At 38.3% G+C, this 27,674-nt stretch overlaps 2 protein-coding genes across 9 annotated transcripts in view; one reads left to right on the forward strand and one right to left on the reverse strand.

The window, feature by feature from the left end:
• The window catches only part of FAM149B1 (family with sequence similarity 149 member B1), a 519,129-nt gene that overhangs the window by 193,042 nt on the left and 298,413 nt on the right, over window positions 1-27,674 (reverse strand). The gene's annotated exons all lie outside the window — the stretch shown is intronic.
• Window positions 1-27,674, forward strand: part of PPP3CB (protein phosphatase 3 catalytic subunit beta) — a 60,418-nt gene that overhangs the window by 23,242 nt on the left and 9,502 nt on the right. For 3 of the 8 annotated variants that reach the window (XM_050803456.1, XM_050803460.1, XM_050803463.1), the window contains exons 5-12: window positions 2,208-2,353; window positions 2,611-2,750; window positions 2,856-2,933; window positions 3,039-3,133; window positions 6,446-6,571; window positions 19,473-19,550; window positions 25,394-25,420; window positions 27,531-27,615. In XM_050803456.1, coding sequence (XP_050659413.1) covers window positions 2,208-2,353; window positions 2,611-2,750; window positions 2,856-2,933; window positions 3,039-3,133; window positions 6,446-6,571; window positions 19,473-19,550; window positions 25,394-25,420; window positions 27,531-27,615 — 775 coding nt within the window. The remainder of the gene's footprint in view (window positions 1-2,207; window positions 2,354-2,610; window positions 2,751-2,855; window positions 2,934-3,038; window positions 3,134-6,445; window positions 6,572-19,472; window positions 19,551-25,393; window positions 25,421-27,530; window positions 27,616-27,674) is intronic. The other 5 variants (XM_050803458.1, XM_050803461.1, XM_050803459.1 and 2 more) reach the window with 3 other exon arrangements.

A 27,674-nucleotide genomic window follows, 5' to 3' on the forward strand; every position in this document is an offset into this window, starting at 1 on the left:
AATGTTTATCCCTTTTCTCTCTCAAATTATTACCGCAATGGTAATCTAATACCTGTAAGTAACCATGTTACAGAACAAGGTTAGGCCTTTTTCACACATCAAACCTTTGTGCTTTTTAATTATTTTAATTATTTTAATTTTTTTTTGAGACAGTCTCGCTCTGTTGCCCTGGCTGGAGTGCAGTGGTGTGATCTCGGCTCACAGCAACCTCCTCCTCCCGGGTTCAAGTGTTCTCCTCCCTCAGCTTCCCGAGTAACTGGAATTACAGGCATGCGCCACCACGCCCTGCTAATTGTGTTTTTAGTAGAGGCGGGGTTTCACCATGTTGGCCAGGCTGGTCTCTAACTCCTGACCTCAAGTGATCCGCCTGCGTCGTCCTTCCAAAGTCCTGGGATTACAGGTGTGAGCCATTGTGCCTGGCCTGACTTTGTGCTTTTTAAATTAATATTCATGACTGTATTAAGTAGAGTTAAATTCTAAAAACAGAAATAATTTCAACGTTTTGAGACTCAAAACATGATCCATTAAAGATCATATTAAGTAGAGACTTGCAGTAAAAGGAGAAAAATACAGTGATGGGTAGTGGCAGAAGTGGCATACTCTTACAACGTCAAGGATCAGGCAGTTAACCTAAATGAGTAAGATAAGTCCTGGAAAGTGCATGCTTGACCTAAAAGCAGTCAAATTAGAATTTTTATTAAACCACAGTGCTAGAAAACAGGTTCGTTAGCACACTACCAGTTTAGAACCTCTGGTACTGGATATATATATAGTTTTTAAAAATATTTGAATATTATAGTATTAAAACAGGAAGTAGGAACTAAGTTCTTTTTCTTTGCTTAGATAAATAACAAATCACCTACCAAAATCTCATCAAAACCAAAATACTCAGGAATTTAAAGTTATAAAGGAGCAAAGGAAAGTGCATGACATCTCTCTAAAAGTAAATGATAGTTTGACTTGGTAGAGTTTTGTCTTTCTTGTGTTTCTATATTGGCTTCGTGCTTCACTGCCCATTTTTAAGTATTCATTGTAGACAAGAGGAACCCCTCAGCTTTTCTGACATACAAGTATGCTGTTACTTTTATTTTTCAGAAAAATTGGATGAACTTTGAATTTTGTTGTGATGATGTAGTCGTCTTGCCTGTAATAACAATAGTCATTGACTCTTAGAGTAAAATAAAGCAAGTATTAAAATGATTTTAACCTCACCTGTACTCGTTTTGCCTTATTTGGCTGATAAAGGTGAAGGGTTGGGCTGTTTTTAAGAGATTTCTTTTTTTTTTTTTTTTTTTTTTTTTTTTTTTTTTTTGAGATGGAGTCTCACTCTGTCACCCAGGCTGGAGTGCAAGTGGCGTGATCTCGGCTCACTGCCACCTCCACCTCCTGGGTTCAGGTGATTCTCGTGCCTCAGCCATTGAGTCTCTGGGATTACAGGCACACACCACCATGCCTGGCTAATTTTTGTATATTTTTAGTAGAGATGGTGTTCTGCCATGCTGGCCAGGCTGGTCTCGAACTCCTGGCCTCAAGTGATCTGCCCGCTTTGGCCTGTCTAAATTTGCTGGGATTACAGGTGTGAGCCACTGTGCCTTGCCTGTTTTTAGAGATTTGACTTACTTATTTTTAATAATACTTGATGACGTTTTTGCTGAATAATCCAAAATAATTTTAGAGAGCAAATATTTTGCTTCATAAGACATATCATCCAGAATAATTTTAGAGAGAGCAAATATTTTGTCTTTATAAGACTGATAACATTGCGTATTTTTGTTGATTCTTATAGGGGAAGATGCTTTCCTTAAAAAATATTGTGTGCAGTAAAATTTATTCTCTGTGGTATTTACTTCTGTGACTTTTGACACTACATAGAGTTGCCCACTACCACTATCATGATACAGAAAAGTTTTATCATGCCATAAATTCTCTCTTGCTACCTTTTTATAGTCACCCCTTCACTCACTCTGAAACCCTGGCCACCACTTTGCTGTTTACTGTCTCTATAGTTTTCTTGCAATCTGTCTGTCTGTCTGTCTGTCTATCTGGGCTATTACCTTTTACAATGGAAACTGTAACTATCTCAATTTCATTATAAATAGCTAAAAGATATAAAGGAGGGGAGAGAACAAGAAATAAAAATCTAATATATATGTTTTTAAAATGGTCAACCAGTAATGTAATTTTCAATTAATTTTTTGTTTTCCTAGGTAAAATTAAGTATTCGGAAAGAGTCTATGAAGCTTGTATGGAAGCTTTTGATAGTTTGCCTCTTGCCGCACTTTTAAACCAACAGTTTCTTTGTGTTCATGGTGGACTTTCACCAGAAATACACACACTGGATGATATTAGGAGAGTAAGTATATATTTTACTTCCAAGATTGATTTCTATTTATAGTACATTGTTGAGTAGAGTAGAAGTTTCACACTACTTTTCACTGCCAAGATTAGGTAATGGTAAAAATTAATATACTGATATCTTGAGGAAATAGCTTCTGTTTATTCACAATAATATACTATGAGCTGTATTCAAAGTTGGTATATTTTCCTATGCACATTTTGTCCTTACTTTGTGATGAGTTACTTCTGTTCTTTCTTTTCTTTCTTTCACAGTTAGATAGATTCAAAGAGCCACCTGCATTTGGACCAATGTGTGACTTGTTATGGTCCGATCCTTCTGAAGATTTTGGAAATGAAAAATCACAGGAACATTTTAGTCACAATACAGTTCGAGGATGTTCTTATTTTTATAAGTAAGGAAAAATATCCAAGATTAATCACATTTTAGTTGTTAACAAAGCATATGCTTCATACAAAAAAACCATTATTTTACTTAATTTACTCTTTTTCCCCCACAGCTATCCAGCAGTGTGTGAATTTTTGCAAAACAATAATTTGTTATCGATTATTAGAGCTCATGAAGCTCAAGATGCAGGGTAAGAATTCTGTTTCCCTGACCCAAATTAACACCTAAAATATAAATCAAACTTAGTAACCATGATTGATGCTTTACGATGCATATTAAGCTATTTGTTTTGCAGCTATAGAATGTACAGAAAAAGTCAAACTACAGGGTTCCCTTCATTAATAACAATTTTTTCGGCACCTAATTACTTAGATGTCTACAATAATAAAGGTAAGATGTTGTTGATAAAAAAAATTGTTAAACAATTTAGTATTTTAATAGACTTTTAATATAATAAAAAAGGGGTGTTGTTTGAAACTATTAGTATCCACATTCTTTATAAATAACTGTAAGATATAAGGGAGGGGAGAGAACAATAAATAAAAATCCAAAATGTGAAACTAAGTAATACGTAACCCCATTCCACAACTTGTCTCGAAAAAACCGTTTTGTAAAATGTGCTCTGAGTTAAGTGCATCAAGCAAAACCAAACATGATTTTCTCAAACTCCCCTTTCTTAAATCTTTTCCCTTATTGAGGATGTTTTCTTGTTTGTATAAAGCTGCTGCTGCTTTGATGATTTTATTTGCACTGTCTGCTTGTTTAGTTTATCATGTTTCTTGTTTTATGTTCACTGATCTAGGTTCTCTTTCCCTTTCTTATTTCCTTCTTTTACCTCCACAGTCTTATCACTGCCCCATGAAGCTTTGTATTTGAGCTTTTTAAAAAAAATTAATCCAGCTTCATCTCATTTGAGGGATACATTCTTCTCTTTCTTTTTACTGCTTTTTTCCTTTGCCTTCTGTTCCAGTGATTTTCATTTTCCCACCTTCCCTGAAAATTTGACCTGTCTATAGTAATTGGATTTCATTTTATTTTGAATACAATTTATTAACAGAAAGTGCCAAAGGGTCTTAATCTAGTTAAGTGTGTGCCAAGGACATTGAAGATGAGATTGGGTATGTTTATGTAGTTTACATCTTTGGAAGATGAAATTAAGAGGCCAGCTTCTCTTCTGTCTTGACATGTCTGGAATTCAGTTGACTATGCCATGGCTTCAGGATCAGACTGGAGTGGATGTGCCAAGAGGAAAGAACAGAAGGTTAAAGACTTTAAAAAGGACATTTAGAGAGAGAATGAGGTCATTGCTAAATAAGAGTCATGGTGTAAGTTCAAAAGAGGAACAGAGGAAGAGTTTTTTTGGATGATGAGAGGTGATGGTTAAAAGATTAAAACATTTGCCTGAGACCAAACAGTAGCATGCTGGATAAATTTGGTACAGAATATGCTACAAGAACTTATACTATAGATGTCTTATGAAATATGACTGCATTTTTTTTTTTTTTTTTTTTTTTGAGACGGAGTCTTGCTCTGTGCCCCAGGCTGGAGTGCAGTAGCGCGATCTCGGCTCACTGCAAGCTCCGCCCCCCCAGGTTCACGCCATTCTCCTGCCTCAGCCTCCCGAGTAGCTGGGACTACAGGCGCCCGCCACCTCGCCCGGCTAATTTTCTTGTATTTTTAGTAGAGACGGGGTTTCACCGTGTTAGCCAGGATGGTCTCGATCTCCTGACCTCGTGATCCGCCCGTCTCGGCCTCCCAAAGTGCTGGGATTACAGGCTTGAGCCACCGCATCCGGCCATATGACTTCATTTTTTAAAAGAAATATCTAAGTTTTGATTCCATTCTCTCTTTCTCTTTTGAGACAGGGTCTCGCTCTGTCGCCCAGGTGGAATGCAGTAGTGCAGTCTCGGCTGACTACTGCATCTGTGTCCTGGGTTCAAGTGGTTCTCTTGCTTCAGCCCTCCCTAATAGCTGGGATTATAGGCACCTGCCACCTCGCCCAGCTAATTTTTGTATTTTTATAGAATGAGGTTTCACCATGTTCACCAAGCTTGTCTTGAACTTCTGAGTTCAAGTGATCTGCCTGCTTCGGCCTCCCAAAGTGCTGGGATTATAGGCCTGAGCCAGTGCACTCCTGCCCTGATTCCATTCTCAAAAACAGAACCAAGTGTTAAATTTAACTTTCTATTGGTGCTCTAATTCCTCAGCTGTGATTTCCCCTTGTTAGTATTAAGGGAGCTAGTGTTCAGTGTCCAGTTGAGTACTGCCTTACTGATTGTCCTTTGTTTGTTTGACTCAGGAAGTTAAGGGATGGATTTTTTTTTTTAGTACTTATAAAAGAAACTCAAACCATTGACTGTCTTGTCAAAAATCAAATGTCTCTTTGTAGTTCTGAGTCTGTACATAAATAGTGTTAGTGGTTTGAGTGTTTACATTGTATGGGTATGTTTGTAATTTTTCATTCTATCCGTAAGGCAATTTTCTAGATTTTTCTCTTTTCTCCCTTACAAAAGATCTGAAAGCTTGGTATCAGCTCATAATTTTTGAGGCTAATTTAAAATGCTTTATTTTCCCACTTTGAACTGATTGTCAAAACATATAATTTAAAATACTTTTATTTCAGATGGAAATTTCATATGGGAAACAAACATAATACTTATTAAGTTAGTAAACAGTAACGTGTAGCAGGATTACTTTTGATTCTTTATTAGCCAGAATCACAAATCTTGGAATTTAACATCTGCATTCCAGTGCTTTTCATTAAAGTGAAAAAGTAACCATAAAATATTATCTACAAGACATTATACTTTTGTGTATTTTCATGTGAAATGCATTGTCTGATCTTAAACCTCTGTGGTAAGGCAGTGTAGACATATTATTCCTGTTTTATAAATGAGAAACACATTAGTTGAATAATTTACCAAGCCTTGCATAGCTAATATGCGCTATAGTTTAGATGAGAATCCAACCCTTCTAACCCAGTGTTCTATCAGTAATATAACCAGTAATTGAAATCTATGTAGGTCATTTAAGATTTTAATTATATCAACATATTGAAACATTAAATACCTGCATTTGAGATGAATATGTTATCTTTGGATTATTTGGTTATAATATTCTCTTTTGGTGTTTTAGTGGGATTTTTTTTCTAAACAAAGTAAAATATTTATTTTTAGTAGTTTTGCCTGATTTTCCATATTAAATGAAACAAATACATTCATACATTTATAAGTAAAATGTTCCAAATGGATGGGATTTTTTTGTTTGCTTTATTACCATTTAGCTATACTTTTCAGGTTGCCTGAAGCTAGAAAGATCTTAAATTCTCAATTTGTATGAACTTTAAAAACCTAGAAAATTGCTCATTGCCATTATCTGTTTCTTCTAAAAACTGAGTTTTCACAATTTTGGATTTAGTAAAAATGCATGTTCATCATTGGATTATAAAGTAAAACAAACATTCTGGAAAGAATCTGGAAATTTCATTAGTAATATGAAGACCTGACTATAGTTAGAGTTCTACATGACAGTGTTAAAAACAAAACGTGTGTTATTATTAAAAATTCATTCCTTCCTCCCTCTACCAGCCCTGATTCCACTCACCCCGATCTCCCTTCCTCTTAATATTTTTCTGCTTTTATGTATTTTATATTTTTAAGGCTAATTACAAATAGTTACATCTATGTTCAACTTATCTTGCAGCTGCTGTATTAAAGTATGAAAATAATGTGATGAATATTCGACAGTTTAACTGTTCTCCACATCCTTACTGGTTGCCCAATTTTATGGATGTCTTCACATGGTCTTTACCGTTTGTTGGAGAAAAAGGTATAATTTTTATTTTTTTTTAATTGTTTTATTACTGTTACATTTACTCCAGTTTACTATCATAGGCACATACTTGCTAAAGGAAACTGAAGTCTAGTTTCACTGTGGTTACAGCTCTACTTGTGTCAGTGGGTGTGGACATAAGAGTCTCAAAGATATTTTAGTTAGCTGTTTACAGCCCCCATGTGAGGCTGTCTGGGGGACTGGGAGAAGACTTATAAATAGCCCAATGTCTTCAGCTGTTGGGTTTTCTTTCTTTTTTTTTTTTTCTTTAGCTTAAATCTTTTATGAAGGGGTGGAGAAATTGCTTTGAAATGGGTCCTTCTGCATATCTTAACACCATTTTGGGACATTCCACTGAAATTCATGGGAAAATCTAGTAGCCTTCATTTTAGCAATATTAGTCATTTTAATAGCAGTTCTGTACTTTAAGAGAAATCATAAAGAGAAATTCAGATTGTAACCCAATATTCCTTCTCTTATATAAAAAATGTATATAAAATTTTAGTAGCGATGCCTTTCTGATAATTTAGAGGAACACTTGTTAGTACATAATAGGCTTTTTGAGAGAAAATAAATGCTATTTAAGAAATTCTGTTTCTGTGTTTCATTTGTAGTTCTATAGAATTCTTAGTATTTTGTTACCTATCATGTTCTTCTTTTCTATTTTAAGTTAATTTTTTTATAAGAAAATGCCTCAGTTTCCATATGTGGAAAATGACAGTATGAGAGTACAGACATGATTATAAAACATTTTGTTCAGTATCCCCCTCTATTTTTTCTCACTTCTTCCATATTACAAAATGTTCCTTTCTGTATGAGATATGCCACTTCTGCCAAGGCAATTTGTAGTTCTGAAATTCAGAATTAATACTTAAACTGTGTATGTTAAACAGGTTTTCTGCAGATTGCCTTTGGTGTTCTTCATTTACTAAGTAGGTCCAGTGTTAATATGGAGATAGAATTACCCTTTAGCATTTGAGAAGGGGGCCAGTTAAGGGCTTAGGTGCAAGGGATGCATTACACTTACAACCTTCTATCTTTGGTGTATGAGAAATAGTTCAGTCATAGCATCATCAGACTAAAGGGAATTAAATAATTCATCCTGCTCACTCTCCTGCCTTCAGGCTAGACTGGAGCTCAACTGTTTTAATGTAATATGGGAAGGATGGAGGGGCCAGGAAGATAAGGTAGGAGGAAAATGCACATTTCATAGATTCTAATTTGATTCTCTGATGGTCCCACATAAGGAAATATTTCATTATATCTAATCTAAATGTTTATGCTATGAGTATTTAAACAAGGAAAGAAATAGAGATAACAGGTTTTTCTCAACTAATGCACCTATCAAAAACCAGGGCATCATAGGGTTTTAGAGCTCATAAGTGGATTTAACAATCATTTAGCCCAACTCCTTTTGAGAGATGAGATAATTTAAGATGAATTCTGTGGATCCCTTATAAGTGAAGATGGAGAACAGTAGGCTTTTATCAGTGTTCCTACATTTGAGGTCTGCTACTAAGTGATCTTTAGTTTTTCTGTTGCCACTCTAAATCATCTTTTATAAACAAAGAGATATTCAAACTTTTTGACCATTTTTGTTGTTTTTCTTTAGATCTTCTCTAAATTATTCACATCTCTCTAAAAGTGTAAAGCTCAGATTTTAACATTACGTGCAAATAGAATTCTAGCCAGTGTTGAGCACAGTAAGAAAATCTTCTCAAACTCTTTGCATATTTTGCTATTTTAATACATGAAGGCTGTTTAGATAGCCTGACTACTTCTTGATTCTAATGAACATTTTCTTTTGGTGTGAAAAGCGGCAAGTGACATTTGTTTTACTTCCAAGAAGCCAGTTGGACTCTGAGTCTAGTTCCTGAGAAGCAATTAACCTAAGCCAGAGGCTTCCTGAGAGGCTGATTTAATCCCAAAATTAGGTGAAAGCAGTGTTTCTCTACCCTTTTGGGGGCTAAGAACTCCCACTATTTTTTTTATAGAGACAGAGTCTTGTCACCCAGACTAGCATGCAGTGGTGCTATCATAGCCCACAGCAGCCTTGAACTCCTGGGCTTATGTAATCCTCCTGCCTTGGCCTTTTAAAGCACTGAGATTATAGGTGTGAGCCACTGCACCTAGCCAAGAACCCCTTTTCTATTTCACTAAAAATATTCCTACATTGGCCTATAGTCCCAGCTGCTAGGGAGTCTAAGGCAGGAGGATCACTTGAGCCCAGGAGTTTGAGAATACCGTGTACAATAATCACACATCTGAATAGCCACTGCACCCCAGCCTAGACAATATAGCAAAACCCAGTCTCTGAAGAAGTGAAATAACTTACATTGGGAAATTCTCAACATACACCAAGGTAGAGTGAATAATATGAATATCCTATGTACCAATTATTCATCTTCAACAATTATCAAATCATAGCCAATCTTATCATTTATGTCCCCATCCAGTACTCCCCACCTCATACGTCAATTATTTTAAAACAAATCCCAACTCTTTTCTATCTATAAATACTTTAGAATATATTTCTAAAAAATAAAGACTCACATTTTAAAAGTATGCATAAAAACATTTATTTATTTATTTATTTATTTTTTGAGGCAGAGTCTCGCTGTGTCGCCCAGGCTGGAGTGCAGTGGCGCCATCTCAGCTCACTGCAAACTCCGCCTCCCGGGTTCACGCCGTTCTCCTGCCTCAGCCTCCCGAGTAGCTGGGACTACAGGTGGCCACCACCGTGCCCGGCTAGTTTATCGTATTTTTAGTAGAGACAGGGTTTCACTGTGTTAGCCAGGATGGTCTCGATCTCCTGACCTCGTGATCCACCCACCTCGGCCTCCCAAAGTGCTGGGATTACAGGCTTGAGCCACTGCGCCCAGCCAATTTTTTTTTTTTTTGAGACACAGTTTCATTCAGTTGCCCAGGCTAAAATGCAGTCTCATTCTGTTGCCCAGGCACAATCTCAGCTCACTGCAACGTCCATCTCCAGGGTTTAAATGATTCTCATGCCTCAGCCTCCTGAGTAGTTGGGATTATAGGCATGCTGTACCACACCTGGCTAATTTTTTTATATTTAGTAGAGACAGGGTTTCACTATGTTGGCCAGGCTGGTCTCAAACTCCTGGCCTCAAGAGCTCTGTTTGCCTCAACCTCCTAAAGTGCTGGGATTACAGGTGTGAGCCACCGCCAAAAGCATTAATAATATAGAACCCCTTTGAGAATCTGATAAAAATTATGGACTTTTGCTTCAGAAAAATTCACGCATAAATGTGTGTACTCACAACATTTTCAGGATGGTCATAGTTCTGAAATGAATTTGCAGTCTTCACACTTATTGACCCTCCTTTAGAACCTCTGTTCTAGAGGATCTAATGTTATATGATCTTCCATAGAAGGTCATACATGGAAGATTTGTTTATTTACTAGATTTTTTTTAAGTGTTTTATTCAAGGTACCAAGGAAATACAGATACAAGTAAGATGGGTCTTTGCAGGTTAATATGGGATCTGTGATATATAAATAATGATAATAAGATGTAATATGGTAAGTGCTCCAAGACAAGCCTAGTTTTATAGGAATTGAGATGGGCTGGCTGTGGTGACTCAGGGGCGGGGCACGGTGGCTCATGCCTGTAATCCCAGCACTTTGGGAGGCTGAGGTGGGTGGATCATGAGGTTAGGAGTTCAAGACCAGCCTGGCCAAGATGGTGAAACCCTGTCTCTACTAAAAATGCAAAAATTAGCTGGGTGTGATGGCGGGCGGCTGTCATCCCAGCTACTTGGGAGGCTGAGGCAGAGAATTGCTTGAACCTGGGAGGCGGAGGTTGCAGTGAGCCAATATTGTGCCACTGCACTCCAGACTGGGCAACAGACGGAGACTCTGTCTCAAAAAAAGAGGAGAGGCCGGGCGCGGTGGCTCACACCTGTAATCCCAGCACTTTGAGAGGCCGAGGCAGGTGCATCATGAGGTCAGGAGATGGAGACCATCCTGGTTAACACAGTGAAACCCCGTCTTGACTAAAAATACAAAAAATTAGCTGGGCGTGGTGGCAGGTGCCTGTAGTCCCAGCTACTTGGGAGGTTGAGGCAGGAGAATGGCCTGAACCTGGGAGGTGGAGGTTGCAGTGAGCCGAGATCATGTCACTGCACTCCAACCTGGGCAACAGAGCAAGACTCTGTCTCAAAAAAAAAAAAAAAAAAAAGAAAGGTTGTTATTTCTGTCAGAGGGATTAAAGTAGCTTTTGAACAGAGGCTTGAAGAATGGTGGAATGGTGCTGGTTTGTTATGAGCAACAGAATTCTAGATAAGAGAACTTCCCGAGCCTGAGTCTGAAAGCAAGAAATCATAGGTCTCTTTGAGGGTTTAATTTGATGAGTGAGTAGGATGTATGAAGGACAGTAGTGGAAAAGGAATTAAAGGTTAGGGCTAGATCATGATGATACTGATCACCACACAGAGAAGTTGGAACTTTGATAAATGGTGGGCAAGCCACTGAGATGGAATTTGACTGTAGTCGTCATTTAGAAAAATTACTGTGGTGAAGTGGACTGGAAGGAAGACTTGAGGTTGGGAGACCTGTTACACCAGAAGTCAGGTAGAGACATAATGAAGGCCTGGTAGCATTAGGAACGGAGAGTGGGGAGAACCGAAAGAATGGTGGAAGTAGAATCAGTGAGACTTAACAAGGTTACATATTTAAGGCTAGGGAATGGTTGAAGATGACTTGGATATTTTGAGTCTGGTGAAGATAGTACCATTAACACACTCCGATGAGAAAACTCTTGTTACAACAACCCTTTACTCAGGTTATTGCTGTTCTTCATGTTCATTGGAATCTCTAGGCTTTTCAGTATGTCATTTTCTTTCTTTCTTTTTTTTCTTTTTTCTTGAGACAGAGTCTTGCTCTGTCGCCCAGGCTGGAGTGCAGTGGTATGATCTCAGCTCATTGCAATCTCCATTTCCCAGGTTCAAGCAGTTCTCATGCTTCAGCCTTCCAAGTCTGGGATTACAAGTGCGTGCCACCACACCCAGCTAATTTTTGTGTTTGTCGCAGAGACAGGGTTTCGCCATGTTGGGCAGGCTGGTCTTGAACCCCTGACCTCAAGTGATCTGCCCTCCTTAACCTCCCAAAGTGCTGGGATTGCCGGTGTGAGCCACTGTACCCAGCCCAAGTCATTTTCTTACTAGTCAAATCACTTTTTACCTCTCCCTTCTTAACATACCCTCAAACTCCTTTCTCTTCTGTTTTTCTGCTTCATTTGTCCTATACATCTTAGGTCTAGTCAAATCCAGCCATCTATTTTCTCCATTCCTATAGCCACAGTATAGAGTGCTGCTGGAGATTTTTACGGACTTATGAATTGGCACCACCCCTTGATTTTTAACATTAGCTGAGCTCTCAGTAGAACCCTAATACCGTTTATATCCTTAGTCTGTTTTTTTCTCCCATTTTGCTTAGGATAGAGTCTAAATTTTCATTTTTTAAAAAAGTTTATAAAGAAAAGAGGGCCAGGTGCAGTGGCACATGCCTGTAATCCCAGCACTTTGGGAGGCTGAGGTGAAAGGATCACTTGCGCCTAGGAGTTCAAGGCTGCAGTTTGCTGATCACTCCACTCCACTGCACTCCAGCCTGGGTGACAGAATGGGACTTTATCTCAAAAAAAAAAAAAAAAAAAAAGGAGTTTAATTGGCTCATGGTTCTGCAGGCTGTACAAGCATAGCACTGGCATCTCCTTGGCTTTTGGGGAGGCCTCAGGGAACTTCTCATGGTGGAAGTTAAAGTGGGAGCAGGCACTTCACGTGGTGAGAGCAGGAGCAAGAAAGCAAGGGGGAAGATGCCAGATACTTAAAAACAGCCAGATCTCACAAGAGTTTACTCACTATGGTGAGGACAGTACCAAAGGGATGGTGCTAAACTATTCATGAGAAATCCACCCCCATGATACAGTCACCTTTCACCAGGCTCTACCTTCAACACGGGATTACAATTCAGCATGAAATTTACAACATCCAAACTATATCATTCTGCCCCTGGTCTCTATAATATCATATCCTTCTGATATATCAAAATACAATCATCCCCTGCCAATGGTTCCCCAAAGTCTTAACTCATTCTAGCATTTAACTGAAAAGTGTGAACTCCAAAGTCTCATCTGAGACTCAAGCGAAATTCCTTCTACCTATGAACCTGTAAAATCAAAGACAAATTATTTATTTCCAAGATATAATGAGGATACAGGCATTGGATAAAATAAACATTCCTGTTACAAAAGGGAGAAATCGGCTAAAAGAAAAGGGGTTCGTTCAGGCCCTATGCAAGTCTGAAACCCAGCAGGCAGTCATTAATTTTTTTTTTTTCTTTTTGAGACAGAATCTTGCTCTGTCGCGCCCAGGCTGGAGTGCAGTGGTGCGATCTTCACTCACTGTACCCTCTGCCTCCTGGGTTAAAGTGATTACCCTGCCTCAGCTCCCCAAGTAGCTGGGACTACAGGCATGTCCCACCATGCCTGGCTAATTTTTGTATTTTTAGTAGAGACAGGGTTTCACCATGTTGGCCAGGTTGGTCTCGTACACCTGAGCTCAAGTGATCCATGCACCTCGACCTCTGAAAGTGCTGGGATTAAGGTGTGAGCCATCGCGCCAGTCATTAAATCTTAAAGCTCCAGAATAATCATTGACTCCATGTCCTACATCCTGGGCACACTGCTTCGCTGAGTGGGCAGTTGTGTCCCTGTGGTTTTTCCACACTGAGGTTGCAAGCTGCCGGTGGCTCTACCATTCTGGAGGGCAGCAGCCCTTTCTCACAGCTCCACTAGGCAGTGCCTCAGTGGGGAGTTTGTGTGGGGCATCCAGCCCTACATTTTCCCTTGGCACTGCCCTAGTAGTGTCTCTTTGTGAGGGCTCTGCCCCTGCTCTGCCTGGGCACCTAGGCTTTCTCATAAACCTGAAATCTAAGTGGAAACCACCAAGCTTCATTCACTCTTGCACTTGCCTAGAGGTTTAACACCAGGTGGTGGCTGGAGCTGGAGCAGTCCCTGGCTGTGGGGAGCAGTTGTCCTGAGGCTGTTCTGGTCAGTGGGCTCCTGCCCCACCCCCAAAACTATTCTTTCCTCTTAGGCCTCTGGCCCTATGATGGGATGGGCTGCTTCCTTTTTCCCATTGTCTTGGCTGGGCTCATAAGCACTTGGCTCCTTTTATATTTTTTTCTTAAACATTTTCTTCTATCCATTTCCCTCACTAGCGAAAACACATTACTAGTGGGAGTTTTCTCTACTTATTTATACAGTACCCTCATCTTGAATTCTTCCCTTGTTGAAGAAGTGACCCTTCCATTCAAGCCAGTCTAACTTGTCTCTAGATTCTATTACCCTTCTGCTTTTTAGGAAACTTGCTTTATCATTTATATCTTCCATATCTTCACATTCTCAGTACTAGTTCTATTATAAATTATTCAAATCTATCTGATGTTTAAATAAAAAACAAATAACATTTCTCTCATCTGATATCTTTTTCTAACTACTGTGCTATGACTTTTTTTTTTTTTTTTTTTTTTTTTTTTTTTGCGCTATTACTTTCTTGCCTTTCTTTCAGAAGCCAAGTTTCTGGATGAAAATATATACTTTAAAGCTACTATTTAGTATATGTTAAATGGCTCCATGTAGCTTTCAAGAAAAACCTTAACCTGTCACACAAAATCCTCGGACCTTCCCTACTTTTCTCTTCAGCCTCATTTCCTGCCTTTCTCTTTCACATTATCTGCGTTATAGCCATAACACAGCAAAGCCAGTTTTCTGAACGTGCTATGCTCTTTAAGTTTTATACCCTCATACTTTTCTTTATTTTTTATAACAGCTTTATTGACCTGTAATTCACATACCATACAGTTGACCTATTTGAATTATATAATTCCATGTTTTATATATACTAGAATTGTGTAACCATTACCACAATTTTGGAACATTTGCATCATCCCCTCCAGAGAAACCCTGTGCCCATTAGCAGTCACTGTTCATTTTCCCCTAACCCCCCTTGCTAACCCTAGGTAACCACCAATCTGCTGTCCCCATAGATGCACCTATTCTGGACAGTTCATATAAATGGAATCACACAGTGTGTACTCTTTTGTGACTGACTTCTTTCCATATTTTCAAGGTTTATCTGTGGTGTAGCATGAATCAGTATAACATTCCTTTTTATGATGGAATAGTATTCTATTGTATGGATATAGCACATTTCGTTCGCTTTATTCATCAGCTGATAGACATTTATTTCCACTTTTGGACTCTTATTAATAATGCTGCAAAGAATATGCATGTGCAAGTTTTGTTTTCATTTTCTTTTTTTTTTTTTTTTCGAGACAGAGTCTCACTCTGTCGCCCAGGCTGAAGTGCAGTGGCGCAATCTCCGCTCACTGCAACCTCCGTCTCCCAGGTTCACGCCATTCTCCTGCCTCAGCCTCCCGAGAAGCTGGGACTACAGGCGGCCCGCCACCACGCCCGGCTAATTTTTTTGTGTTTTTAGTAGAGACAGGGTTTCACCGTGTTTGCCAGGATGGTCTCAATCTCCTGACCTCGTGATCTGCCCGCCTTGGCCTCCCAAAGTGCTGGAATTACAGGCGTGAGCCACTGCGCCCGGCCATTTTTTATATATTCCATATGCAAGTCCCTTATCATATATGATTTACAAATAATTTTCTCCCACTTTCACTTTCTTTCTTTCTTTTTTTTGAGACAGGGTCTCACTCTGTCTCCCAGACTGGAATGCAGTGGTACCATCTTGGCTCACTGCAACCTCCATCTCCCAGGTTCAAGCGATTCTCCTGCTTCACCCTCCCAAGTAGCTGGGATTACAGGCTTGTGCCACCAAGCCCGGCTAATTTTTGTATTTTTAGTAGAGACGGGGTTTCACCATGTTGGTAAGGCTGATCTCAAACAAGTGATCCGCCTGCTCAGCCTCCTAAAGTGCTGGGATTACAGGCATGAGCCCCCCCACCGCCTGGCTGACTTTCACTTTCTTAATAATGTCCTTTAGGCTTTTACTCTGTCACCTCAGCTAGAATGTTGGAGTGCAGTCGTAACTCACTGCAACAATCTCAAACTCCTGGACTCGGGCAATCTTACCACACGTCCTTCCAAGTAGGTAGACTACAGGCATGTCCCACCATGACTAGCTATTTTTTTTTCTTTTTTTAGAGATGGGATCTTTGTGTTGCCTAGGCTGGTCTCAAATTCCTAGGCTCAAGTGATCCTCCTCCTTCATTCTCCCAGGTAGCTGGGATTACAGGCACATGTTTCTGTGCCTGATTTTTTTGTCCTTTGAAGCACAAAACTTTTCAATTTTTTTTTAAAAAATACATTTTAGGCCGGGCGCGGTGGCTCAAGCCTGTAATCCCAGCACTTTGGGAGGCCGAGACGGGCGGATCACGAGGTCAGGAGATCGAGACCATCCTGGCTGACACGGTGAAACCCCATCTCTACTAAAAAATACGAAAACTTAGCCGGGCGAGGTGACGGGCGCCTGTAGTCCCAGCTACTCGGGAAGCTGAGGCAGGAGAATGGCGTAAACCCGGGAGGTGGAGCTTGCAGTGAGCTGAGATCTGGCCACTGCACTCCAGCCTGGGCGACAGAGCGAGACTCCGTCTCAAAAAAAAAAAAAAAAAAAAAAAAATACATTTTATTGTGTATATTTAAGGTATACAGCATAACAGCTTTATTGAAATATAATTTATATACTATGCAATTAATCTATTTAAAGTATACAATTCAGTTGGTTTTAGTATATTTCAGAGTTGTGTAACCATCAGAAAGACTAATCTTTCTGTCTTTGTAGATTTGCCTTTGCTAGACATTTTATGTAAATAAGGTTATATGGTATATGGTCTTTTGTGACTGGCTTCTCTCAAAAATTTTTTAATTTTGGCAAAGTCATATTTATCTATTTTTTCCTTTGTTGCTTGTGTTTTTGTTGTTATACCTAAGAAATCATTGCCTAATCCGAGCTCATAAAGATTTACCCCTGTTTTTTTTTAAGAGTTTTAGTTCTGCCGGGCGCGGTGGCTCAAGCCTGTAATCCCAGCACTTTGGGAGGCCGAGACGGGCGGATCACGAGGTCAGGAGATCGAGACCATCCTGGCTAACACAGTGAAACCCCGTCTCTACTAAAAATACAAAAACTTAGCCGGGCGAGGTGGCAGGCGCCTGTAGTCCCGGCTACTCGGGAGGCTGAGGCAGGAGAATGGCGTAAACCCGGGAGGCGGAGCTTGCAGTGAGCTGAGATCAGGCCACTGCACTCCAGACTGGGTGACAGAGCGAGACTCCATCTCAAAAAAAAGAGTTTTAGTTCTTGGCCGGGCGCGGTGGCTCAAGCCTGTAATCCCAGCACTTTGGGAGGCCGAGACGGGCGGATCACGAGGTCAGGAGATCGAGACCATCCTGGCTAACACGGTGAAACCCCGTCTCTACTAAAAAATACAGAAAACTAGCCGGGCGCGGTGGCGGGCGCCTGTAGTCCCAACTACTCGGGAGGCTGAGGCAGGAGAATGGCGTGAACCCGGGAGGCGGAGCTTGCAGTGAGCTGAGATCTGGCCACTGCACTCCAGCCTGCGCGGCAGAGCGAGACTCCGTCTCAAAAAAAAATATAAATAAATAAAAAAATAAAAGAGTTTTAGTTCTTACATTAGGTGTTTGATCCATTTTGAGTTAATTTTTGCATGTGGTGTGCAGTAGAGGGAGTGCAGTTTATTCTTTCGCATGTGACCATTTGCAGCTTTATTCTTTTGTAGTTGACCATTGTTGAAATGACTGTTCTTTAGCCACTGAATTGTTTTGGCACCCTTGTCAAAAATCAATTGACCTTAAATATCAGGTTTTCTTTCTGTACTCTCAATTCTATTCTGTTGTGATAAATGACTACTACATCATTTTTCTAACTTCTGTTTAGAATGCCTTTTCTGCCCTCTCCACTTGGCAAACTCCTAGTTTATGATTCCTCTCAAATGTCATCTATCAAAAGCCTTGCCTTCCCTAGCAGGTCTTTTGTGTATCTTTGAATACTTATAGCATGTTTTTCATCAGTCTTTTGCGGTTGATATTTAATATCTCCTTCGGTAGTTAGTAAGCTTTTTGAAGGTAGAGACTGTGCCTTTCATACCTGAATCCTAGAGCTTTAGTGTCATACTTGACATGTGGGGTGCTTTTAGTATATTTATAGCAGGAAAAATTGGTTTGTAGAAGTATTGAATTTTGTTTTGGATATGTTCATTTCTAGGTGCCTTCAGGCCATCTAACTGCTAATATTCAATAGACATTTTTCTTTATTAATTGAAATTTGCTTTTATTTTTCTTATTTTGTGTACTTATTTGTTATTAATTGAGTACCTGTCATGTGCCAGGGCACAGTGCCAGGCTCTGAAGTTATAATAGTGAATTAAACAACATCCTACACTCATGAAGTTTTCATTCTAGTAGGGGAAACATACAGTATACAAATGGTTTAAGACAGTTGACAATAAAACCAGCAAGGAAATCTGGAGCCTGAAGGAGAGGTTAACACTGGAGATACAGACTTTGGAAGTATCTTCAACGAGGTGATAATTCAAACTGTAAATATGATAATAGAAATTCCAAGTGATTGAACATATAGGAGGATTAATACTGCAGAGAGAATCTTGAGGATATCCAAAGTTTTGTGGAAAAATGATCCAATCATGAGAAAACCAGAAGAGTAGAATCTTGGGAACCAAGGGAGAAGAGAAGGAAAAAAACATATAGAATAGTGAAAGAGGATTAAGCCTATGAAACTGCCAAGGGTTCAGATTGTTAGTCATTAGTAATCTTTAGAAATAAATTTCAAGGGAGTTGCTGAGCCAGTTTTTAAAAGATAAGGCCTGGCCCAGTGGCTGACGCCTGTAATCCCAGCACTTTGGGAGGTCGAGGTGGGCGGATCATAAGGTTAGGAGTTCAAGACCAGCCTGACCAACATGGTAAAACCCCATCTCTTGTTAAAAAAAAAAAAAAAAATTATAAAAATTAGCTGGGCGTGGTGGTGCATGCCTGTAATCCCAGCTCCTTGGGAGGCTGAGGCAGGAGAATCGCTTGAACCTGTGAGGCAGAGGTTGCAGTAAGCCAAGATCACACCACTGCACTCCAGCCTGGGCAACAGAGCAAGACTCTGTCTCCAAAAAAAAAAAAAAAAAACAATTAAATCCTGAGACTTTTTGGAACCAGTAAAACTCTGCCATGATTTTTTTTCTTATTATGCTATATCCATGAATGAAGATTTGAAATGTATACATTCAGTTGTTATTCATCTCTGTTCTTATCTCTGTGGGGCTTAATTTTTTTTTTTTTTTTTTTTTTTTTTTTTTTTTGTGAGACGGAGTCTCGCTCTGTCGTCCAGGCTGGAGTGCAGTGGCGTGATCTCGGCTCACTGCAAGCTCCACCTCCCGGGTTCACGCCATTCTCCTGCCTCAGCCTAACAAGTAGCTGGGACTACAGGCGCCCGCCGCCACGCCCGGCTAATGTTTTTGTATTTTTTAGTAGAGACGGGGTTTCACCGTGTTAGCCAGGATGGTCTCGATCTCCTGACCTCGTGATCCGCCCGCCTCGGCCTCCCAAAGCGCTGGGATTACAGGCGTGAGCCACCGCGCCCGGCCAATTTTTTTTTTTTTTGAGAGGCCTGAAAATTTGTTCCATAAGGAATCTCTTTCAGAGTTGTTATCCACTGAATTTCTTTCCTTTTGAAAGCCTTTGCATTTTTTATTTCCATCGTTCTTGCTGTAAGAATGTGTTTGCTTTCTTGGGCTAAACATTATTTGACCATTTGTAGAAATAGTTGCTATGTATATGTAAAGACAGTTATATATGGTCAGCTAACATGTAACTTTTTTTTCCAAATAGTGACAGAAATGTTGGTAAATGTTCTGAGTATTTGCTCTGATGATGAACTAATGACTGAAGGTGAAGACCAGTTTGATGGTATGATTATTCATCTTACTATTTTTTTATTGTGAAATGATATTTTTTTACTGCCTAGCCTCAGTACACACTATTTTGCAAATAATAGTCATTGCTTTCAGCATATGCTATTTGATAAGTAACAAGCTACTTTTTTTGGATATTAAGATTTGAAAATAATTTTAGTGATTTCTTTTTTTATGGTAATATTGGAAAGAAGATGAACTTTGGGAGAAAAGAAATTTGGAAGAAAGAACATAAGGAAAGGAAAACTGAAGTATTAAAAGGATGTAGTTCTTGATGAATATGGACACTGGTTAGAGAAAAGAGGATAAAAATACTATTTGTTTTATTAGAACAATATTCTTAATGTATCAAAAGCATACCTGAACTCCCAATTTTGCTTTTCCTTCCTTTTAGACACTAAAATAGACTGTTTCTAAATTAGTGTGGCTGTGTTCTAAAAGACCACTTGCTAATTTAGTTTGAGATTCTGAAAGCATTTTTTCCACAGAAACAAAGTTATATACATGGTTGTTATGTAAGCCAACAAGCCTATGTACCTAATGCATGTTTATAGTAAAAAGTAGTACTATAGAAAAAAAATTCATTTTATTTTGTTTTGAAATTTTTATTTAAAACTTTATTTAAATATTTAATTAAAACCCAAGTACATAAAAAGGTAAACAATTTATAAACCGAAAATGATTCCCTTCCATATTCCCCTCACAGCTTTGTTTTAGTATACTTTTTATAGTTGTAATCAATATTTCAATGTTTCCATATTTTGAGCATGGTCTATATATTGGTAAGATTTAATAGCTACATATTTCTAAGTCCATTGATAAACTATAATGTTTGGCCAGATGTGGTGGCTCACGCCTGTAATCCCACCACTTTGGGAGGCCAAGGCAGGAGGATCCCTTGAGCCCAGGAGTTGGAGACCAGCCTGGGCAATATGGAAAGATTTCCTTGTCTCTATTAAAAAAAAATACACACGATAATTTAATTTTCATAGTTAATCTCACATTGTTTGGCAACTGGGTTCCAAATTATCCTTATGAATAGCAGTAAAATAAACATATTTGTATTATAGCTTTTATTTTCCTTCTTGGAATAAATTTATTGAAGAGAATTATAGAGTTACAGAATTAACTCTGTAACTCTTTTAGCTTTATTGTTTTAGCTGTGAACTACCACATTGCTTTGCAGAAGGATTGGACCACTATGAAGTGCCTCCAGCAAGGAATCCATAGACATATTTCTCCACAGGACTACCTCATTGGATTTTGGTCATTTTTACTTATTTTCTTCATGGCTATATAGTAGTAAATTATAGTTGCTTAAGTTTACATTTCTTTGATTTCTAATGATGCTAAGAAGAAAATTACTGTTTTTCCAACTGTGTAAACTGTCCATTTCATTTGATCACTTTTTGAGTAAAATCTGAATGAAACCTATTTAGAAATTTCTCTACTTACAAACAGGTTTGATTCTTAAACACTTGAAAGCCCATTTGTTGAAAGTACAAAGTAACTGTGTACAAGTGCTACCATTGCCATCTGTTGGTGGTAGGCAGAGATGCGCTTTTATTCTTACACATTTGTTAATAACTGACATAGTATATTTATATCAGTTATTTTTTAGTTTGGATAGTAAACTTTAGTGAATAATACTTTTCCTTATTTTAATTCTTTCCTTTTTTTTTTTTTTGAGACAGAGTCTTGCTCTGTCACCCAGGCTAGAGTGCAGTAGTGCAATCTTGGCTCACTGCAACCTCCATCTCCCTGGTTCAAGTGATTCTCCTGCCTCAGCTTCCCAAGTAGCTGGGATTACAGATGCCCACAACCACGCCCAGCTAATTTTTGTATTTTTAGTAGAGACGGGGTTTCACCATCTTGGCCAAACTGGTCTCGAACTCCTGACCTCAGATGATCCGCCCACCTCAATCCACCTGCCTTGGCTTCCCAAAGTGTTGAGATTACAGGTGTGAGCCACCATGCCCAGCCATTGAATAGTTTCAAATATATATTTTGTTTCCCTGTTCTGCTGTCACTTTTGTTGTAAGAATAGACCTGGGCTTAGATTCTAGTTCCTTATAATGGCTCTGTGGCATCAGGCAACTTACTTAACCTTTCTGAGTCTCAGTTTCTCTCATCTTTAAAGAAGTGACAGTAATACCTACTTCATAATGTTGTAGGTATTGAGATAATTAATAATTGAAGTAATTATTGGCACATAGCCTAATTTTTAAAGAAAGTTTTCTGTTTTTCAAATTCTGTGAAATAGTGAGTTTTAATTGATATTATGTTAATTCTATATCTGAATCTAGGGAAGTTTTTTTACTTTTTTTTTTTTTTTTTTTTTTTTTTTTTTTTTTTTAAGAGATGAGGTTTCCCTATGTTGCCAAGGCTGGTCTTGAACTCCTGGCCTCAAGCAGTCCTCCCACCTCAGCCTCTCAAAAAGTGCTGGGATTTCCCTTTCTTCCTTCCTTTCTTTTTCTTTCTTGCTTTCTTTCTTTCTTTCTTTCTTTCTTTCCTTTCTTTCCTTTCTTTCCTTTCTTTCCTTTCTTTCCTTTCTTTCTCTCTCTCTCTTTCTCTTCTCTCTCTCTCTCTTCTCTTTCTTTCTTTCTCTTTCTTTCTTTCTTTTTTAAAATAAATAGCATTTAGTTTTCCAAACTAAGACCAAGAACTCTTGCTCTATATAATTACTTTATTTACTATAATTACTTCATTTAATACATAATTCCTCTATTTAAGATTATATAGTTTTTCTTTGAAAAAATTTTGTCATTGTCAAGTTAAATTAATACATCTGTATTTTATGTTCTTATTACTATTACAACTGGTGTCTCTTTTTTTCTATCTGTATAAAAGAATATATATTTGTGGGTTTATCTTATATCTAACAAACTTGAGTCAGCAGAATTATTTTCTATGATAATTTTTAATTTGTTTTCTATTACTTTTAAAAATATGTTATTTATAGGGGATTGATATTACTTCTATTTTGTATTTTTACCTTTCTTTTATGCTTTAAAAGTTATTATCAGTACGGCCAATAGTATGTTAAATAGGAATGATGGTAGATAATGCTTTAGTCCTCTTCTTATAATAATAAGAAAAAAAGGTTACTTTTTTTTTTTTTTTTTTTTTTGAGACGGAGTCTCGCTCTGTCACCCAGGCTGGAGTGCTGTGGCCAGATCTCAGCTCACTGCAAGCTCCGCCTCCCGGGTTCCCGCCATTCTCCTGCCTCAGCCTCCCGAGTAGCCGGGACTACAGGCGCCCGCCACCTCGCCCGGCTAGTTTTTTTTTTGTATTTTTTAGTAGAGATGGGGTTTCACCGTGTTAGCCAGGATGGTCTCGATCTCCTGACCTCGTGATCCGCCCGTCTCGGCCTCCCAAAGTGCTGGGATTACAGGCTTGAGCCACCGCGCCCGGCCGAAATAAAGGTTACTTGTTAGTCTAATTATAGTACTTGGTTTTAAGTATCTATGATTTATATGAATAAAGATACCAAGTCATGTTTTGATATTGAACCAGAAATAAATATAAAATTTTATTATATTCTAATGAGAAGATTTTATATATCATCAGCATTTTTCCTATTAGTATGATAATTTATCCCCTTGTTATATCATTCTTGCATTCCAGGGATGAATTGAATTTGATCATTAAAGAGGCAGTGTAGTTTAATGAAAAGGATCAGTGGTTTAGGTGTCTTGTCACTACCGTTCACTAGCTGTGTAATCTTAGAAAAGGCACCTAATTTCTCAAGTTTTCTTATTCAGAAACTGAGGGAATAGAGAGGATGAAAATTCTTTCCCACTCTTAAATAATTTTAAAAATTGTTAAGCACCATTTATGACAATGTTTCAATGGGAAAATACACTGAGTTCCAGCTTTTAATATTAGAAATAGATCTCCCTTTACTGCCAACAGGGCAGGTACAATTACTCCTCATTTTTTTCACTCTTCCACTACCAAGTATTAGGAGTAGAGACTCTAAGAAAGTTTTAGGAATATGAGTCTGGGAGTTTGCATGGAGAAATGGGAATGGTTTGGAAGATAAAGAATGTTGAGGAAATGGAGGATAGAGGAGGAGATTCGGATAGATACTAAGGTTTAAAGTGGGGTAGGGAAAGAGCTGCTGGAACTAGGTTTATTTCCCTTCCTTATTTGTACTCCCTAATTTCTTCCCTCTTACTCCGTCCATCTTTTCTCCTATCCTTTCACCATAATGGCTTGCCTTCTGTTCTCTCCTTCTTCTTTTCTTACACAATGGTGGAACCATCCTATGGAATTGGTCTGGGGAGAAATCTGGCTTTAGAAAGAAAACTTGATGGGATGGCTGTGGAATCAGAATAAGGGTTTAGCTTTTCTTTGGGGAAAGAGAGCAGGATTGGAGATTTCTGAGTGTCAGGAAAGAAAAACTAATTTTTGTATATTTAAAGCTAAGATGGCCGGGCGTGGTGGCTCACGCCTGTAATCCTAGCACTTTGGGAGGCCAAGGTGGGTGGATCACCTGAGGTCAGGAGTTTGAGACCAACCTGGCCAACATGGCAAAACCTGTCTTTACTAAAAAAGTACAAAAATTAGCTGGGCGTGGTGGTGAGTGCCCATAGTCCCAGCTACTTGGAAGGCTGAGGCAGGAGAATCGCTTAAACTCAGGAGGCAGAGGTTGCAGTGAGCCGAAATCATGCCTTTGCACTCCAGCCTGGTTGACAGAGCGAGACTCGGTCTCAAGAAAAAAAAGCTAAGATTAGGTAAAGGCATAAGACTATTGTTAAGTGGTAAATCTTTGGTGCTCTGTATTGTTTAATGTATGTGTGGGGTCATTTTTAAGACAAAAATTTGCATTAACACTAAATGTATAAATGCACATAGCATCCCTTTTAGAAGTGTTAATCATAAAAGAGAATTTTCGAACATTGATTTCTGTGATATTTAGGTTGCATGCAATTTTTTCCAGATATTTATCTTTTGTCTTCAGTTTGGTAAAGGGAAGTACATAATCCATATGTGTTGCAGTTTCACTAAAATAAGTACATTTCCTATAATGGAATAATTTATCTCAGCATTTGAATGGAAGATAGGGAAAGCTCAAATGAAACCACCCCAGCTGCCTACTCTTAGAACTATTACTTGATTTGAAACAATCTGTTGCTATTTTTGCAAAAAGATGTCCCCCAAATTCCCAGATTGGATTGGGGACAGAAAGCACATACTGTTGCTCCTAAGTATATGCAAAAGTTCTGCAATTCAGATTCAGGAAATCATGTGCTCTTGTTAGGGAGTATGGGAGGTTTAGCTTTTCCTTCGTTGAGAGGGGGTGAGGTTTTCTACTGAGGCAGTTTATGAAGTTACCTACATTTCTCTGACTGTACTACACATTTTGCAGATGTTGGTGTCCTCGAAGAACCACATGAGTTTGTATTTCATTTGTGTCATTACCTTTTACTTAACATACTTCCACAGGTGACACATTTCCTTAGGGGTATGACTATAAATGTGCAATTGTTGTTAGCAGTCTTTTATCAGTCTTATGTGTTTTCACATGTTTTTTTCTGTCCCTAATTATGTCTGCTTTCATCAGATATGATAGTCATTCTGTCCATAATTTCTTCCGTGCACATATCTTTTAAGAAATCTTTAGAGTTCTACCTAGTGGCATCGCTCTTTATTCACCAGATTCTACAGTACTACATTTTTCAAGTTTCCAAATATGAGGGCCTTCATTTTTCTCCCTTTCTTTCTACATTCATTCTTCAGTACCACTGCCAAGTTAAATCTCTATCTTTTTATTTGTCTCAACCACCTTTTCTCCATCATTCACTTCCTTTTTTCTGGACTCTCCATCTGAAGAACGGCTCATATATGGCAATAAAAAAGGTACAGACCAGACAGAGTAACATTGTTTTGAAATATGACTTCATAAGTTATCCTCATGTCCATGTAAGTTAGCACATTCATTGAGTAATGTCTATGCAGTGTCCTCTTGGGCCTTGTGCAAATTTAATTTAAGTTTTATCTGAGTTAGTATTTGGTATTTTTAGAAGTCATATTCCAAGATATCTGTCTTTCTGTGCATGGAAATATTTTTCCCTCCTTTTCATTCCTGTTTTAAAATTTCATTCTTTTGCTTATTTGTAATGTTTTGTACTTTTCCCTGCATGATTAGGGTTGTTTGATTGTCTGTATTATTTCCCAAAGAAATGTTACTGTGGACATTTACTTTAATATGATGCATGATGTGTTTGTAGACTGATTTAAAATCCTGATTTGTACAGTGTTTTTATATTCCTGTGATTTTTTCATTTGATATCAGTATAGTTTACATGTCATTTGGTTTTATAGATACAGAAATTAAGACTGAAAATATGAATGTACTTATTACAGCCATCCTCCCCAACCTCCTTCTGCTTATCCCCAGTGTAGCTACTTACAAATTCTGTCAATTTTAAAACAAAATGTTTATAATAATTTATTAGAAGAGAACCAGACTTACCTTCTATCCTTGAACAAGTCAGTTAATAACCTCAGTTTCTTTGTCTATAAAATGAGGAGATTGCACTTTATAGTATCTCCAATGTCTCCAAATTCTAATATTCTATGATTCTTAGAATTTTTAGTTTTTGGTTTTTTTTTTTTTTTTTTTTTTTTTTTTTTTGGTATTTTAAAAATACCTGTTTAGAGTGCCATGGTACCCAGGTACCCACACAGTTTTGGACTTGTAAAAGCTGTAGCTTCAGTGCTTGTAATATTTACCCTTTAGAAGATCATAAACATGTCATGGAGCCTATTTTTTTCCCCCTAAAATATGTCTTTTGTTTCTATCTTTGAAGTTGGATTTCTTTTTCTCTTTTCTTGCAGTCAGGTCCAGTCATTATCTTAGTTTTTAATTATATGTAATTGTGGACTGCTTGAATTTTAAATGAGATGTTCTCTCCCAGAAGACTTACAGTTGTTCAGACCTCTGTATACCTAAGGCCCCTTTTAAACTAGTGTCTTTAGCCTTTCCTTAACCTTCTCCTCAACCATGGTGCTTCCATGTGTGTTTTCATTGTGTTGAATGAAGCACAGCTCTAAGGAACCACACTTTTGGGTCCAGAGTGATTCTAGTTGCTGTACATGAAATAACAGGACTGAGATTGATGTTGTTCTTTCTGGAGGCCAAGGGAAGGAAGATAAAACCTTTGAGTCATTCTTCAGCCAAGGATTTAGTTGTTTTGGTTTATTCTCTTCTACATCAGTCATAGATAGCACAGCTAACCCTTTAGAGATGAAGCAGTAGTGATCCTTTAGCCATGTTTTTCTCATTGCTTATGTCATACTCACCTAGAGATGTAAAAGATTGTATATATTTGCATGACCTTAGGAATACCTGGTACATTAGGTTAAGATGTGCATTGTTGAAATGCTGGTATGGCCCTTAGTTCAGGATTACCTGCACAGTAGCTCCTTCATGCCATTAATTTTAGACCAACTCAAACCAAAGAAGCTTACTCTGTCATAGTCTGATGGGATATTGTCAGCCTGCATGTCAAATACTTTGTGATAGTTAAATAAGACTACAGGACTGTTACAAATTCTTAGTCTGTTAGTCTGCATGCCGTAGGCTGTCATGAAAATTAAACAGAGACTTTAAGATTATTATCAGTTTTTGCCCTCTGGTTTGTAATACAAGTTGGGCTCAAGTTTGCTTTTTTTTTTTTTTTTTTGCCCCAATTGCTGTTTTACTGATTAGCCAGTCTAGTGAAATATTAAAGTTTGTGGATTACTTTTTATTTCTACATTTATCAGACCCCAATATTAGACCAATGCTGAGCTAAATATTGAGAGAGCAAGACATTTTTTAGCATGAGTTCATCTAGTCTCCTCCATGTAAGCTGGTGGCAGGGGCCTTGGTATTGGTTTAGATGAGTGTGGAACAGGCTAATAGCATATTGTAAGCATGCATGCCCTAAACTTGAGCCTTTCTCTCTATTTATTCCATTGAAAGTAGGTTCAGCTGCAGCCCGGAAAGAAATCATAAGAAACAAAATTCGAGCAATTGGCAAGATGGCAAGAGTCTTCTCTGTTCTCAGGTAATGATGTCTTTTCTTGATTATTTGTTTTGCAGAAATTATGTTTATTGTACCTTGTT

Source organism: Macaca thibetana, chromosome 9, assembly GCF_024542745.1.
Source record: "Macaca thibetana thibetana isolate TM-01 chromosome 9, ASM2454274v1, whole genome shotgun sequence".
Lineage (NCBI taxonomy): Eukaryota > Metazoa > Chordata > Mammalia > Primates > Cercopithecidae > Macaca > Macaca thibetana.